At 28.8% G+C, this 19398-nt stretch overlaps 2 protein-coding genes across 2 annotated transcripts in view; both read right to left on the bottom strand.

The window, feature by feature from the left end:
- Nucleotides 1-19398, bottom strand: part of LOC113401217 (signal recognition particle 19 kDa protein) — a 232267-nt gene that overhangs the window by 135858 nt on the left and 77011 nt on the right. The window lies entirely within an intron of this gene.
- Nucleotides 38-12132, bottom strand: LOC113401296 (probable serine/threonine-protein kinase MARK-A). The gene is made up of 2 exons (XM_026641151.2): nt 12002-12132; nt 38-2049 (listed from the first exon to the last, which is right to left on the bottom strand). The coding sequence occupies exons 1-2, from the start codon at nt 12008-12010 to the stop codon at nt 310-312; spliced, it is 1749 nt and encodes a 582-aa protein (XP_026496936.2). The 5' UTR covers nt 12011-12132; the 3' UTR covers nt 38-309.

The raw sequence follows: 19398 nt of genomic DNA, 5'->3' as shown, positions 1-19398 counted from the left end.
TACGTAACATCAGGCACTGTAGCGATTGGGAAAAAGAGTTGGGTGCGATATCGTGGATTGAACTGTCTTTAACTTTGTGAAATAATATGATTAATGCTAAGTACAATGCACAAAGTCACCTTGATATCTTTGGGTTGTGTCTCATGTATGACTTACTCAAAAATAACTTCGTGTTCTTTGCACATAAGAAAAAACGCTCTCCCTGGAAATCTGTTGAAATAATGCTTGAAACTCGTATCAAAACAGGTACACAACATTTAAAAACTGAAAGTTCATCTATGATTATTTCCAAAATATGTTTTAGTATTTTTACGACGAAGTTCTTGTACGTCTTCGATTATCGAAAGACAATCGATTAGGAATGTTGTGAAATGGAATTCCATGATTCAGAGACAAAACTTTTGATACAATATTAAGATCTTCCTGCGCTCGTGAGTTAAGATTACTTTGAGCTAATAACTGTTTTAACTCGACATCTGGACTGAACTGGCTAATTCTGTTTGGTGTTGAGAAGTGGTTTGTAAATGGTGGGTCAAACGTATTGAATCTATTATAATTTGGAATATTAATACCTAAGTTCCCAACACCACTTTCATGACGAAATACTCGAGTACCTTGTTTTTGTCTTGGGTCATCTGAAGATTTTATTTGATTTGTTAGTTGAAAATTTAAGCCTTGATTAAAATTTTGGGCAGAATTAGGTTGCAAAAAATTGCTTATGCCTTGAGGGAGATGGTTGTCTTGTAGAGGAAACTGATTTTGTTGTTTCGTACGTAAGTGAATAAGAAAATCAACAGCTTCTCTGTTTGGAAGTTGCTGCTGAGCGGCTAGGGTATTGGTTTGGTCTAAAGAAACGCTTGGTTGAATTGATACTTGGGATTTTTGTGGTCTTTGGTTGTTTTGATTTAAAATTTGGTTTTGTGGAAAGTTTTTATGTGCGTGAAAATTAGATAATTGTTGTGTTGGAAGCTTTTGTTGTTCTAATAGCAATAATTGTTTCTTAAATTGGTCTTGCTCAAACAGCGACTGTTGTATTCTTTCAGCTTCCTTCTGTTGCAAAAGAACTTGTTGACTCCTTAATAACTCTTCTTGTTGCCTTTGCTGTATTTGTAGGAATCGTAATCGCTCTTCCAAAATTCTTTGTTTATCTTCTAATTGTTTTTGTAGAGTTAACTGTTGACTGATAAATTCAGTGGAAGTAAAGTCTTGTATATAGTTGACTGGGTTATTTGGGTTCAAGTGTTGTGGAATATTCGTTGGTAAGTTTGATATTGATGATGTTTTTGAACCACTTTGAATATTTGTTTGCTGATAGATGGGTATAACTTTTTTTGGTACTCCGTCTGCATCTTGATGAACTGTAAAAGCCGCTACTAAGGGTGCTTGAAATACTTGGACATCCTTTTTACTCACTTCTTCAATATTTTCGCCATCTTCATTGTGCGTTGGTTTTGGTGTTGTAGTCGTAGTTGTTGTTGATGTTGTAGTTGTTGAAATGCGGCGAGGTTTCTCTGTTGTCAATTTATTTTGGGCAAAATTGCTGTCTTTTGTTTTGGATGCACTTGGTATGCTTCGTACTTGTTGTATATTAACGCCAGATTCTCTTGTTTGGAAAATTTCATTGAATGGCGTTTTTGTCGGATTTGCTATATCATGATTCTCAACATTACCGACTGTTGTGCTTAAAATTGATATATTTTTATCTATGAACATTGGAGTAACATGTGATGAATTATTAAACGCAGATTGGCCATTAACAACAAACGAATGAATTTGTATGTTTTCTTTCTTAGCTTGTGAAACTGTTACTTCGTCACTAGTATTTTCCGAAAAAAAAGGTGATGTGCCATCTGTTGTTTCAGAGATGGTTACATTTTCATTCTCTTCAAGATCACTAAGTGCTTTTAACAATGCTTTTCTTATATAGGGATCCAAACGAACCGATGGCGATGGTTCTACGTTGTTTGTCTTAACATTATTATCATCATAATTTGTCGTATCTTGGGCAACACCAAGGTAAAAAAGAGCGCAAAGAATAATTGCTGGTACCTGAAACACAAGAATAAAATTAATTAACATTGTTATATAACCAAAAATCACTCAAAGTGAAAACTGTCTTAGTTAATGTGATTAAGAGATAAATACAAACAAAGTACAAATTTATGTTAAATTTAATTCATCAATGTAAATCGTGCTATTTTAAAGTTTCAACAATTTAATTAAGTTATATAACTATTGTTTTATGTATATTTCTATTTAAATTAATTTAAATTAAAAATATAAATCGTACGGCTTACAGAAAACTGAAATATTTCGATGAATGCACAACAATGGTGTGTTTCTTTGTCACATACATATTTGAATAATACGTCTCATCTTAATAAGATTGCACGAATTATGCTTGATCTTTGATTATGTATTTTCCTACATCTGATACACATTAATTTTATGGTGTCTACATTGTTCAAGAAACATTTGAAATGACACATAACATCGAGGATAGTTAACAACAATGAAGTATATTACTACACCAAATACGTGACTGACGAAATACTCCCATCATGCACAACGTGAATATCATTTATTAATAGTATCTTGGAGTTATAATAACCACTTCAGAATATTGTAAATACAGAGCATTTGTATTAGACTTTGTTATTATGTTTTTTTCGTAGATGCGTCATATGTATTTAATAAAATTAAAATCCTAATATAAAATCAATGTCCTTATTGTAACTCATAATATACTATCATTATATTTAGTTACATTTTAATCAGTTGAAAAATATATTATTTTTAAAACATCGCAAAGCATTTTGTCAATTAAAATTAATTATCAATATATAATTATAGTCTTTTCGCATGATTACAGATTGCAGTTTACCTATATTAATGAGTTTGTTAGAAAAATATTTATTTGTTTACAATCTACTTTATATCTACTACTCTTACCAATCTAAAATTATTTTGAAAATACTCATATTGAGATCAATTTTATTCATTAGTCACTCAGACGCTAACTATTTATTAAATTGATTATAATACAGCGTTCCTTTGCGTACTTAAGACATAAAAAACATCGTAAACTTTGGTTGTTAGGGGACGACATATTACAGCGGAATCTTATATTCATTCTGTCAAGATCGATATTTTGCGATATCTATGGTCGTTGTAAAGCATCTTATAGAAAATATTTAGTGGCAGGCCGGAGACTGACAGTTAGAAATGTGTGAGCCTACGTCTGAACTATTTCCGGCTGTGTCGGGTTTGCCATCCTATTGCATTATGAGGATAAGCGAATAACTTATGTATAATATGTCCTGCGTAGTTCGCTAGTCGACCTTGAAATCAGATGCAGTGGCCAAAATCGGTCAGCTCCATTGATGAAGTCCATTATCATCAAATTAACTTTTTATTTAGTTTGTGTTGTATTCTTTAAATAATATATATATATATATATATATATATATATATATATATATATAACGTATATATATAAAATATACGTTATACATAATTCCGAAATCTATATTAATAACTTCGTGCAAGTCGATCGAAACCGACCGAAACCTACGAACAACTATAGATCGTTAAAAAAAACATTTTCTTTTTTAGTAGACAACATATTTTTTGCCTCAACATATGGATATATGTTGTCTACCTGTTGCAAAATTTGTATATTTTAATATTAAACCCATAAAATTCAACTCGGGCGGTCATTTTTGACGTTTACGGGTGCGTTCAGTTTTTTCCAAATAATATTTTCGTGCAGGGGTACGGTAGACTCGATTGAAACTTATCCATAATAAATTATAGATCAACGTTTTTGAAAAGGTTATATGACAAGTTTTTAAATAATTTATATAGTATTTGTTTAGTTTATTTATTTTAACCTAGCGTAGGCCGTTTTTCAACTAGTAGAATATAATATTGAGCACGCACCTTTGTGCATGTAATTAAGATAAGCTAAGCAATATTAAGCAAACTAACGAGACGCTTTCACTATTCATAACTCACGGCTCAAAAAATGTCAAAATCAATAAAGCACACCTACGCACCGGAGATAAATAACGTTAGCTTTGTGTTTATTTGTCGCGTACTTGTGTTATTTTATGTTAGTTCCGTGACTAATAGATAACTGCAATAAAATAAGGACTACATGATTACCTATAGGGTTATTCCAAAAAAATATATATACTTTCTTAAATTTTTTTGCGTCAATATGTTACAGAAAGTTACAATGTGATGGGAATTTGTATGTCAAGGGTTATGTAGGTATCTATTTAACCATACAATTATCACTGAACACCAAATAGCTTCGTCAATAGTTATATAACGAATGCCATATTGACTGTATTGTGAAAGAAATAAAAAAAATCACCAGTTGATTTAAGCGTAGTATATTTAAAAAATATATCAAATCACAAACGTGTATATGTTACTATAAAAACAGCCATGACAGACGACGTATGATGAAATGTTTCACATAAGGATTGTCAATATCTTACCATTTTTAGTATGGGACCCTAATTAAGAGTGAATATCTCATATTACGCAAGTGCGCACGATCGTGCGTAAGACATTACGCGAAGAAGATCTTGCTCGAAGCATTCCAACGCTTGTGACCCATTGATTCAGCAACAATGACCGTCGAGCTATGATTTATAATCTGTACTTGTAATTATGTCCACAGTAAATTGCCGGGTTCTCTACACTTTCACGCTTTAAAATTTATACAGCCATTAATAAAATAGTACTTTTTTTACAATAACTTCTTATTCTTTACTACTCATCGCGATCGTATCGGTTTTTTATTATTTTCATCAACGTTGCGACAGAGTTGCACTTGTAGTGATCATTGGCTATATATAAAATGGATGACATACATTGCAAACGTTTATAGTGAGAATTACTTAACATAAATTTTACATAAAATTTGGAAATGACCACAGGAATGGTATGTTTACAATTGAGTAAGTTTTTAATTGAAAGATATTTTGCAACGAGTACATATAAATGGTAGGTTATATGGCTAAAAAAGAATATTTAATACCATTCATACTTTTACACTTCATAGTAATTGTTCATCGAAACTCCGAAAAGTGGCGAGTTAGAAATTGCTCTCTACAATTTGCTGGTGAAACTTAAATTGAAACCATTTAGTTGACCTGAGGTCACCTTTCAAGCAGAATATATTCTCAGAGCAAGCGCTGCGCTTCTAAATACGTATTGTTTATACTTAGATTGTCCTAAATGTTATCGTAGAATCTACCTTTTGAAGGATAGATTTTCAATTGGTTTTAAAATCACGTAAAATAATAAAATGATGAATATTGCAAAAATATAAATAGTTTCAAAAAAGTAAGTACTTTATATATTTTTGCTGTGAATTGCCAACCATCATACTTAGATATGTATTTACGTTGGTTTAAAGTGTATAAGTAACGCTATTCAAAAAACGTAATGTAATAATTTCCGTATTATAAAATAATTAATAAAAAAATATTGAATGTTACCTTGTCTTATTATTCATTTTACTAGTTACTTTTTGTTCCTAATTAGTTAACCTTAAACTTTGTGGTGGAAACCTAAATTAAATGAGTACTGTTTGAAATCTAGTTTGTAATCTAGACACTAAAATTAATAGTACTATAGTATTTATTACGATATCAAATATACATTGTTGTAGGTATAGATAGAAGATCATATTTAATTTGACAGGCAAGCTCGTCGTCAATGGACAACAGGACAATACTTCTCAATGAGTTTATATTCATATTACCTTAATATCATTGTAGATATTGTAGGTGGTTTTGTTAAACTACGTCTGACAACAGTCATTTATATACATACAATGGGACCAATTACATAAGACGTTATTGTCAACAAAGGAGGAATTTCTCTTTCAAAGGTGAACACTGATTACTTTTAACAAAGTAGAGTTTGCATTCGTATTTCGTATGAATCAATTCTATGATACTCGCAAATTAATCGATTTGATTGACGATTGACTATAGACTTTGTATAGGCTTTATATTCTTCGCGAATTATTTAATAGCGCGAATCTTTTATTATTTGAATAAAGCGTCAGTTGTATCAAATGGTTTGTTAACTTTAAATTACTAAATAGTTAAAAGCTTAAATTTGGTTATCTTCATTCATGCCTTAACATTTAAATCACTTACATGTAACATTAGTCTTATATACATTTATACATAGTATCTATTTACCTATTATTTATAATACTTAGTACTTATCGTTTTCGTTTTACTCACTCTTATATTGAAATATGTATGCTGTATTAGATAAGGTAATAACAATTTTACATATATGTAAATTATAATATGCAAAGTAACCTATAACAGGGGTCAATTATTTCATAATTTATTTTTGTTGGCGCCTCGTATATTGTGTAAGATAATATCAGTCAAAGCTCGAGGAATTTAATACAATAAAATTATAAGAGCACCGGTCGCCCCGAGGTCCGTCTGACGTGAACGCTGAAATATTATATCCGACACTACATTAATCTTTTATGGTGATTTTATTTTCATCTTTCTCAATAAAGAGTAGTTCACGTCCTCATTTTGTGCAACATGTAAATAATACTACATTAATGAAATTACAATGTTTTATACTAAGTATATGGATTATATAGTATGTATAAAAACAAATGAATTCAATGTGTACAAGAAGAGCATTAAATCAATGTAATAGGGAAGTGAGTTGAAATAGAAACATAACGATAAAGAGAGAGAGTGTGAAATATTTTCCACAGTCGTAACAATTGCATGGGATTATAAAATAAATGTGGCTAAGTGAGGCATGGTCGATACAGAAGTTTTCGACATGATTATGACGTGATCTTAAACTGATGCTATAATCTCGAAATGGTAACATTTTGATTACGTTTTGTTGCGTTCGATCTATCTTTTAGTCCACGATGCTAAGCAAAGAGATTAATTAAGCCGACACGTGAAGACAATGAGTACACTTGCATAGTAATCAGTTAATCAGACAACACAATAAAAATATTGCATATATTTCTCTCGTAAACAATGCTCGTGCCTCCTCTAATGAGATGTTGCAAATAACCATACACTTGTTGAAGCATATCTAAATTTAATGAGCACTTCTCGGAAATATTACCTAATTTGTTTAATTTTTTTTACTATGTAATTATATATAACAATTTAAGTTCTTAAGGCTGAAATATTGTATTTTTACGTTTCTATCCGTGCGGCGATAACATTTGATCTGTGAAGTTACTTAGTTATTAATTTCGCTTACTAATTTTTAGAAGGAAAGTAAAAGCGAAATAATTTATCTTTAGAAATCGATTTTTGGTTTAAGCTTTGGATTTCATATAAGTTGTAAGTCACGTTATATTATATAAGTTTAAACAAGAGTTTAGTTTATATGCAATACTTATAATTTAACACTTCTTTTATGTTATGATATATTTAAATGTGACATTTTGTATCATTGTGTCATATTTTTATTTAAATAAATAAATATAAAATAACTGTGTATATCGCATAATATTAATGGATAGTAATGTTAGCTTCTGACGGGTGATAATAATGTTCTAAGTGAAATCAAGCGCAGTACCGATTGCATACTTCTTAACTTCTCCTACTTCAATGTTCCGGCTGTAATTATGAATTATTTGCAAAAAAAAAAAACTTTATTGGCCTAACTCCTCGACCTACATTCCAGTTAACGAGGCAGTTTATTAGATTGATGCTGACCATATATAAATAAATAAACTATCCTAATACAAGTTTATTTTATAAATGTATAAATGTATGTATATTTATACTTTTAAATTCTACTCTAAGATATTCATAGAGAGCTTCGTAACGTATTATTATAAAATTACATATTCAGAGCACTATATAATTTGTTGAAAGTAGATTAAAATACAGTTATTGTATTAATGTTCGCGGAACATACATTTCAAACATTAAATACCATTTGAATAATTTATTACGCATGACTTTAATTCATGAATATAATTCATTTTCAAATGCCGTAATTGGAAAAGACATTATGTGCACTTGTAGCTCATACTCATATTATTATTAAAATAAAAAAAAAAATAGAACTCGTAAACTAGTGGTTGAAATTCGTAATAAATTAATATTAATATATGCTTGAAAAATGTACGAAATTGTTTGATGTTCACTTATATCAAGCAATTGTTTTTTTTATGCAAATCTATAGTATAAGTGCACCTTTATAACTACCGTATCCCTTTTCATTTATAATAAAATAGCGACCCACCTTGGCTTCGCACGGGTGCAATGCTGATACTAAATATACTACAGAATATCTTACAAGGTTCACAGTTCTTAAGACATTAGGCAATTCAAACCGCTATGTCCCTGCATTTTAAATCTGTAATCTCTTCGAAAATATTTCTTTAAATTACATGCTGTAAAGGGCCATATTAATTTATATTAAATGCTCAGTGTATTTAATGTACTTAATTGGATAAGGATTTCTGCTTTGTTGCTTAAAATCGCTTCGAAAATAAGTCATTATTTCTCATAAAAAGTAAAGGATAAAAAATATTACTGTGGGTTATCCGTAAGAGATACCCTAACACAAACCTCCCTAACACATACCATCGTGGACTTTTCTGAAGACCTATATTGATCTATCTCGTAGGGTTCAGCCAGCGTTTGCAATGTAAGCGAAAAAATGTTTTTATTTACGACATCACTTTAGAAACCTCTAAAGTCATTAGTGTTTCTCTACTATATTGTGCATTTATTATACATATAAATCTTCCTTTTCAATCAATCTATCTATTAAAAAAAACCGCATCAAAATGCGTTGTGTAATTTTAAAGATCTAAGCATACATAGGGACAGACAGTGGTAGGTATAGACTTTGTTTTATACTATGTAATAATAATAACAATAATGATATAATGATAATATTATATTTAGATGAAAATGTTACAAATATACATAACATACTATACATAGAATATAATCTCATATTACATACAAATTATTACATAAGATTTGAAATTATTAACGTCAAATTGAACATAATAGTATTTTTATTATCGTTTGCACGATCTTCTCACTGAGATTAGTATTATTTACTTCAAAATCAGTAGTAGTTGTTGTAGTTTTTGTTACTACGTTGTTGAAATATTATTCCTGATACGAAATAGAAATAGACTTTGATTATTCTTAATTTCAACCGATTTTTTAAATATTTGTAAACAAATATTTTCGTTTATCTTATTTATTTTTTTAAATGAGTACATTTTCTCACGGGCCATGAGTAAATAAGAGGAATAAGGAATTATTTATCTCGAAATAAGAACGGATACGTACAGCCAACGTGGATCGTAAGAGCATGTCAGTATTATCCTTCAAGATGTTTCGTGATATGCTTTCTTAGAAAGATTGATAAGTGAGATACAACATTTGTTACTTAACCGACCCGAAACATTTACTCACTCTTTACCTAACGTTTTCGAAACTACTAAATTTAAAATCTTACAAACAATTATAAGTAGTCAAAGATGTATGCTTAACGTCGCTCATCGCTAGTTTTTTTAATAAATTTGTATTAAATTTTGTTAAAACATAACATGTATTTGAATTTTTTTGTCTCAGGACAGTATATTCTTTCAGACTGTAGGATAGTATTTCTTTCTATAAAAATAAGAAGAAATATTTTTTTATTGATGAATTCTAATCATTTTGTATTTTGCTGTGTGATTTATTTTCTTATTCAATATCTATTTTAATCATATCAAATGCCTAAATAATTAAAATTAGAACTTGCATCTCTCAAATTAAAATTACAATATATATTTTTTTTTTGTTTCATTTTGTTAACAGCGTACAATACATTTTCAAGTATTTAGAAAGGTTAAGCTTCATATTGACCGTAGGAAATGATGTGGTTTCACTTCAGTAGTTGTATACGAAGATATGATATGAATAATCAAAATTCAAGATAAAATAAATCAATAACATAATAACCAAGATACACGTGAATTTTAAAAGAAAATTTTGCGTTTGTCATCCATATCCAAGTGAGCATCACTAATAAACCGGCGTAGTTCCAAACCATCCTTCAACCCACATGGAACAGCTTGGCAGAATAAACTTGAAACCTTGTCCTGACAAAAGCCACAATCCTCCTACCAGCTTCGTTCCTTTACTTTGACTTTATTTAGTAAATTCAAGATTGGTTCCTAATATGTCTCCTATGGTTTAATCATAATAAAATTGTAGAACTTATAACATTTTGTATTAAATTTCTAATTGTGATCTACTAAATGCCTTTATTAATTATTATTGTGTTTTTTGCTAAATAATTTATGAACCGATAAAGTGGACATCGTTGTTGTATGCGTCTCTATTTGTAAGATTAGTAGAAGAAGCGTTATCTAATAGACGTTACGACTTAAATTGATATATCTTATTCTAGAATATATTTTAGTAGAGAGCATAGGTCACCGTTGTGAGTCGACGACACTTATTACCAGTTTATTACACAACAGATGGATCATCAAACCGGTAGAGTTTTTGATATATCAACGTTTCTTTCTCATGTGTTTCGTAAGAACAGGATATTCTAATTATATTTCTATGCCAAATTGAATATTTCATAACAGTAGAAGACTTTTCACATGGTATTTTAAACATGAAATATTCCATTCATTAAAATTTTTATAATTTATGTATATATTTAAATATTTACCATAAATTGTACCGAAGTATGAAGATAACGTAAACGTATTTCACCAAATATTTTAAAATAATAAATAATAAGTATTGTATAAATAACGTATTTTGTAGCATAGAAATGACAGGGGTAAACTATGGGCTAAGGAGAGTATTATAAGCGAGCTAAAAAAATATTGCTGATATTTTCAATTTTATATATGCCTTACATTGTTTTTGTAGATATAAATAGTTATGAAATTAAATTAAATTCTATTTAAATACCAAAGAGCATTTTCATTAAATATTCGTAAACTTTTATTATGGGTATTGACTAATTCGCAATATATGAAGTAATTGCTTACTTCATATATAGGAAATAAACCCTACATGTGAGCAATGTATTTTTTTCTAAATTTAGTAATAATTATTTAAATGCGAATTCTGCAATTATTATTTAAATGACATAAAATACTCTCATTATAATAACTATTTAGATTCGGGGCTTTTGTATAGAATAATTTTAATTGTGACGGCTTTAAATAGTATTATTATAATTTCTTGCGTAGTTGCAAAGAAAGTAAAATTGTGAAATTCCAAGGATGACATAATTTTGTTTACAAGTCGGAAAACGTCTCGTCGAGTTATTCGCACGCAGAATCCTTAATAGCCGTCTTTTCCGACAATTCGCTTTAATTGTAAAGGAACAGATCGCATCATCACGCATGCAGCTTACGTCACTTGGCGAAAGTGCATTCAGTTTACATCAAAGACATGTTATATTTATTTGTCACTGTGATTGTTCTAAGATATTCAACATAATTTGCACATTCCTTACTGTAACTAACTGAGGCAAGAGTGACTTTCTTTGTATAAACTTATAAAATATCTGTTCGTACTTATTTCAGTATAGTACTCGTTAAGAAATATTTTTGAAAAGGTATATATAATTTTTAAACGTAAACGAAGAAGTATATTATGCTAACCATGGCGTATATAAATTTATATAATATTAACTAGCCATATTAAATAGGAAATATAATAGCAATGTTTAAAATAAAACAATATTTTATTAACACTTATTATATACATATATAATATGTATATAATTGATTTTTAATAAATATTGATAAACGATAATATTAGTTTAATAAGTTAATATTTTTAAAGTCTAAATAAACATATTATATATACAAAATATGAGTTATTAAGTATTACCAATCATAAAATATCTCAAGCTTGTTGTAGTAATCATATAAATAAATATATAACAAAGAAAGTAAACAAACACTGGTACTTACCGGACGCATCGTGCGGAGGCTTCGTCACTGCACACGCGGCTGGTCAAAATGAAAGGTTTCACACAACACTAGTGGCTTCTTTGCTGTGTCGACGAACACTGTTCAAGTCTAAGTTTCTGAACACCGAGCCCGCTGTCCCCAACACCAGTTTGTTATGATCATACCCCGACACTTGTTTACAAAATTCACATTGAATGTCGGTAATTGTTTCAAAATTAGCTATTTGAAACCAAAACTGAAATGTTTAAGCAAATTAAGCAAGAATTATTAACTGTTATTACACTGCAATTATTCTATTATAAGCCATTGATATTGTTACATTATTGTTTTGAATACTTCGGACTAATAATGTTCTTAAATTACAAGTATGTATTAATGTCATGTTTATGTCATTGTATATTTATGGCAAAGTATAAGATATTAATAAAGAACCATACAAATAATTTGCTTCCAATTATATTTGTAAATGTTTAGATCAATCTATAAATACTTCTATTTTTAAGTTAAAATTATCAAGTTATAAGAAATTCATTTAAAGATAAGATGCGTCGGAATATTGATAGTGATCGTTAAATAAATTCGTAATAATCCGTAAGTTCTCTGAACATGGATGTGCAGTTTTTACCAATAGCTTTTCGCATGCCTACGTAACGCCATCGAGTGCGACTTCATGTTTTAAAACGAGCAAAAAACATTAACACTAAGGCGGAGTACAGACATAATTTCTTACTTTTTATTGTAATTATCATCATTTATAATTATATTTTTCAGTATATATGAAAAAGCACTAATGTATAGCATTCAATATCATTTCATAATTAAATAATTTTATATTTGAAAGTCTTTATTTTAGATTTATTTTATTTTATATTATTAATGATACTTATGCGTCAATACATTTAAAAATCTAAAAATATCTTTTTATGATGTGGTTAATCTTAAACGAAAAAGAAGTAAAACATTTCAAGTGAGTACCAACTCTAGAGGATATAGAATGAAAAGTGATCGTCTGTAGTAGGAAATAGTTTTGTACCCAATTTGCATTACTAAACATTTATAACTTTACATAACACGTATTAAAAGTTTAGCATGACAAATTAGACTAACGTTTATTATCCTATTTTATTGCGTATTTATACTCAAGCTTATACTCTTGCCGATTAAGTATTTATTACAATTTTATTAACGAAACTATGAATTAGGAAATTGTAAATTTTTCTGCTTGAAATAGAATCTAAAAATAAATATTATTTTTTAGTATTATTAACATAAATATTAAAAACTATTATTACATATTTTATAATTTTGTTATATGTTTATTATTGGAATCTAAATAATACCATTAGCATTGCAAAAATAGTAAAAATCCTATAATAAATTATGTATAAGAGACAAAGACATCAACGCGCTTTCATCTCGCAAAATCCTTTAAAAATATAAACATCCAAGAATATATATAGATATCTTCATCATCCGGTTATTATTATCTAATAATAATACGTTCATATGTAAAGAACATTATATTATTGCGTTTATTATAATCTACACAATTTACAGAGACTTTGAACATAATAAAATCAAAAAACGGTAGTTGCATATTTTAAATAACTTATGACTAAAGTTCATGTAAGCTACGTTTCGATTACGTAGAATAGACATTGAATTATAATATTAATAAAATTCAATATCCATATAATAGTATCATTTAGTAGATGATAATAGTATCGTTTATAAGATGCAAGATGATAGCAGATCTGTAATCAAATTATTTTTACGAGTACATGCCATTCCATAATATGAAGGTTTTATTATACCATTAATATAAATACGATGAATGAAGAGATTCGTGGTTTATTGTAGTGGGGGGTCAAGCGCCGACCGGTCTGCTCACAGTTCCCAACGACTAGACTTTCTTTTCCGACAACTATACCCGTGTCTTTGAACTTATACGTGAAATATCAGAGACGTTCAAAATAAATATTTTACGGTAATATATTTACTTGACCAAATTTTCGAGAAATCTTGGAATTGTATTAGATAATAATCGATGTAACATAGATCCGAGCAGTTAACACTAAGAATCATTGAATTTTTACTATAAATATACTAATTTATTGCATTAAATATTTTTTTTATGTAAAATCGACACTTTTTTTTTGTAATAAAATAGATTTTACTGCTTCACTCATGACATGGTTTGTATTTAATAATGAATCATTAAGATGTACTATACCAAATATTGATTTAAATACCACACTGTTCTTCGAAAACAAAGACGCTAATTGGTAATAATTACAATAGCAAATGAATACCAATAATTTTAACTATTCTCTATGATACGTAGAACCAACTAACGTCACGATTTAGTAGATAAAGATAAATAAATCTACCTTTAAAGACTAATAGGCTCATTGTAGTATGTAACCTTTGTGGCCTTGTTTTCAGTTGTCAATCTTATGGTTTGGGTCAACTGGGGTCAGTGAAAATGAAACCTATAGAAATAATTAAAACAATAACGTCTCATCAATTAACAACACGTTTAAATTATGTATAATATATAACTGTTTTTTACATATATATCTTTATTCAAGCACCTTTGAATCGTCATTTCACAAGATTAATATCAATGTAAAACTACCGGCGATTTGGAATGTAGATTGTAACAAGAGGAACCGACAAGAAAATCATCTTTATTTTTCATCGATTGATAAATTTACTTGTGATGATCATAAACAATTGTATTTGTATATTATGTTTGAACACACTGAATACTCACTCCAACCATATATAATATCAGTTGAATTCTAATTAAATAACTTCTGTTAATAAAGTATTGATTAAAAATACGACGAGTGTACAAGTACATATAATATTTTTTGCGAGAATTGCATAAGCTTAATGGTAAGTAAGAATGTGTGACAACGTGACAAATTGTTGAAATTAAAAACGATGCCGCACCTTCGGTCAGCGATGTCTGTTTTTACCGCTTTATGGTTGTTTCAACATGATGAGGCTTTCTCCTCACGTCATTTACATATACTTACGCACATTTTCTGTTTGCTTAAAAAATTTCACCACCAATAATGATCTACGGGATGCTGCTAAAGAGTTAGGTATTAAAGATTTATAACGCCATTGTATCATGTCATAGTAACAATAATCTCAATACTATGTTGTAACATTAACTTACGGATACGCACATTTCTTTAAATACGAGCGGATGTGTAAAACTATTTCCTTATTACTGATATATTGTCTTAAGTTTCACGGTGTGTATTATTTGTTCATTATATTTATTTCAATTAAATCCACAAATGCTAAATACAAGTGATTATTGTATACTAAATACGAGATACACGTAAAATTTTATTTATAACTTGCTTCTTTTTTCGGTCTACGCGACCAAAAGCTGTTTTTCGTAATTTCTTGACTTGGTTTCAATACTAAATTAACAATTCTATCTTTTTAATGCGTATGTGAATCATTACGGATTTCTAAAATAAGTCGGTTTTACCATTTGAAAGAGCGATTACGCGCCGTTATTTAAAAAAAAAAAACTCTAATTACATTGCTTATTGCGTTAATTTATCACTGTGAGTTGAAATCATGGATACTGCCGAGGAGGGCAGACTTCGAACATATTGATAATAACAGTTGTATTGTGGTACCCGATTTTCCTATTTTATGATTGTTAGAAATATATAGAAAGACAATTGTACTTTGTATATCGATATAACATTTGATTAAATATAATTCATTTAAATAATTTATATAATTAGTAGTAAATGGTATAAGAGTTTCTTGTCAACTCGTAGCAGTAGTCTCGTAAAGTTAGATCGTAAAATTTCGTGTTTCAAAAGTGCAAATATTGTTTGTGTCTAAAGTCTATGCTGATTATAATATGATAATGTGAGATAGACTTAGTCGGATAAATTATGCTTTGGAAATTAATTAAAATTAATATTTTTTATGGCTTCTTTTAATCTATAATATATTATAATTTAAGGTAAATTCCTAGCACTTAAGTAATGAAATGATCATGAATATGAATTGTATAGTTAATGTATTAGGCTTTTCGATTGACTACTCTATTTGATTACATGCATTAAGACGATTTAATATAATATATTCAGCTATAACATAACTATAGCATTATGTCTGATAACGGGTTTGTGTGCAATATAAAGCCAATATTGATATTTCGTATTTTATTTGGTTTCTATTATAATTGTTTTTCTTCAACAACAAAACGATACATATTCAAAACATATTGTCTCATTGTGGGTGTTTTAATTATAGGTTTAGGTTTTATTTACTGGTCACGTCAGACAACGTATATTGGAATATTAACAGGCATAGCTCAATACTTTGTTTATTTTACATCTTCTTTTTACACAGAAGAAAATTATGTATTGAATTACTACAAGTTTGATGCTTTACTTGATGACAAAAAGCAGAAATATATTTATTACAAATTGAAGTTTTATTTATGGATATATACTGCTGTGAATATATTTATAACTCTTCTTATACCTGTACTGACTTATTTTAATCACTACAATCAATCAGTAAATTATTTCGGATTCTGGAGTGCAGGCTTTAAAACGTTTTTGCATTTAGCTAATGATCTCGGGAGACTTACAGTAATGATGTTTTTTGCGCTTTTATATTGTCGTATTAAATTATTTTGTATGAAAATACGATGTGAAATTTCGGGCAACCTGAACGTTTTGGAGTGGAGAAAATTTATGAAAATTCACATTCAAAATTTAAAATCATTGCAAAGCGCGGACTACCCGTTAAAGTTATTGGTAAGACAATTCATATTTTATCCTAATTGTTTTTTTTAATACTAAAATACAAAACAATTGATGAAAAAAATTAGGAGTTTCCACTGTTCTTTCAAAAGAGTTTCTTGGAAGTGATCGCTCTGAAGAAATAAATCTCTACATATTCGTTATTTAAATTGTGATTTTTTTTTACAATTTATATGCAATATATGCACACAATATTGATAAAATAAATATTTTTTCTACGTCACTGACTATTTCATTTAAAATTTGGAAAACGTAACAAATGTGGGTTATTTTTTAAAAAATATATATTTCAGGCGTTTACCCTGATAGTTGTTACTGCCATAGAAATTATAGATCTACACTTCAATGTGGTAAGATACAAGTTTATCTTAAAAAATCGTAGAATTGTAATTTTTGAACCATTAATATCCAAATTAAATAAAATAATGTTATAAATACACATAATTATATTAAAAAAAAACAATTAAATTAGCTGTTATGAAAAATATTTTTTTGTCATATTTTAAGTAATTATTTCACCATAATATTTTTATCTTAGCTTACAGATTATTCATTCCAGAAGTTGAGCTTCTTAATGGTTGCTTCCTTGCAAAAATGTGTAACTCTATTCGCTCCCATAATAGTAATGGACATGGCAGTCAGAAAATTAAGTAAATTGAATATTTATGTCGCCGGCAGGATGTTTATAAGCACTGGTCAATATTTGCTACTAATTTCTTTTGTTCATAATAATATACGAGTATATATATATATCTCGCAAATCTACTTATATTTATTTTGTGTGGGAATGTGTATCTGTGTGTGTGTGTGTGTGTGTGTGTGTGTGTGTGTGTGTGTGTGTGTGTGTGTGTGTGTGTGTGTGTGTGTGTGTGTGTGTGTGTGTGTGTGTGTGTGTGTGTGTGTGTGTGTGTGTGTGTGTGTGTGTGTGTGTGTGTGTGTGTGTGTGTGTGTGTGTGTGTGTGTGTGTGTGTGTGTGTGTGTGTGTGTGTGTGGACAAGAATTTAAGTTAATAATTAATTACACTTTAATTATATCAAACCTATTATTTCAAAATCTATTGGTTTTCGATTAATTAGTTTTTATTGCATTTAAAAAAGTATTTTCAAGCTTGAGTCTATATTCCTGAATATCCTGAAAATAACAGTTATAAATTATGCTTAAAAATTTTACATATTTTAAATCTACAACATTATTTCAGTAGATTATAATATCTCTATTTTAAATAAAATATATTTTCAGATGCGAGGCTACGTGCAGAGTATAGGCAGTTCCTCAATTGTTTAAAAGAGCGTCCACTGAACTATGTCGCATTTCGTATAATGCCATTACAGTCACGTTCGCTATTCAGATTACTGTCCCTCGCTGTTGCTTACCTTGTTTGCCTTCTACAGTTTTCAAAAAAATCTCAACAATCTGAAATAGATTCTAAAAGTGTTTAACAAAATTAAATACTACTTGATAGTACTAACCAATAGTAACAATAATAAGAGCATCATATTTACCTTGCGTGCTTTTATAATGCAAAGTTTATCTAAAGAACTATTGATAGTGATATGGATTTATATAGATTTGCAGTTTATAATTTCAAATTACAATAAATAAGTGTTATATCTAAATCTAAGTTTGAATTAAAATAAATACAAAACGTTTGTCTGTGATGTGATTCAAATGTAATGTACGAGTTATGTTTTGATATACAAGATAGATGGTTATAACTCTGAATGCGTATAATTAACAAACAACGGCGCTTTAATATTGTAACAGTGGGTTGGATGTCAATGCAGCTGTTGTGCAAGAAAAGCAATGCAGCCGTCGAATCCGGCAGAAAGAATGCGTGGCGCAACCACTCTTGACAACTGCAGTTCAAGGACGGCTGCATACAAAACATGAAAGCACCGAGTCAATACGCATGCCTTAATACCGAAACGACCTAGTCATGATGGCTACTAGTAGTTTTCATTGTGTTGCATGAATCTTTTTATTAATTAGTCATTTCTATAAAATATGCATTACTTGTTTGACAAAAAATAAGTTTAATTATCTGACTATGTTTTATATAAAATGTATTCAATAATTTCAGCCTGTAATCTTGTTTTGAGTTTCTTGAATATATTTATTTATTTTCAGAATGTATTTACTACTTACTACTAAGATCGTGTTTGTTAAAACTTAAGTTATAAATATATATATTATTAGCTTAAAATTATAAATGTTACAATGAAAAATAGGAAATAGTGTTTTTTTTAGTCAGTTAATTTTTTATTTAACATCTATTTTTGGTTTAATTATATTCAGGAGCTTTCAATGGCTTTCAACGGGTATATAAATGTGTTGATACTTTTAAATAACAATTAGTACAATATATTGTTGACGTATAAAACAATATATAGGAAAATTCGATATTACGCTATACGTTTCCAGTTAAGTAGATAAGAGCAACCACATCTCATTATCAAACAACTGTATATTTGTAACTAAACGTGAGCGTAATATAATGTTTTGTACAATACCTAAGTGTTTATTTCTTGTAAATTAAGTTGTAGTTAAGTTTTCGTAAATCAATTCCTTCTTAATATATTG

Source organism: Vanessa tameamea, chromosome 7 (assembly GCF_037043105.1).
Source record: "Vanessa tameamea isolate UH-Manoa-2023 chromosome 7, ilVanTame1 primary haplotype, whole genome shotgun sequence".
Classification (NCBI taxonomy): Eukaryota; Metazoa; Arthropoda; class Insecta; order Lepidoptera; family Nymphalidae; genus Vanessa; species Vanessa tameamea.
This window is presented reverse-complemented; position numbering and strand designations above follow the sequence as displayed.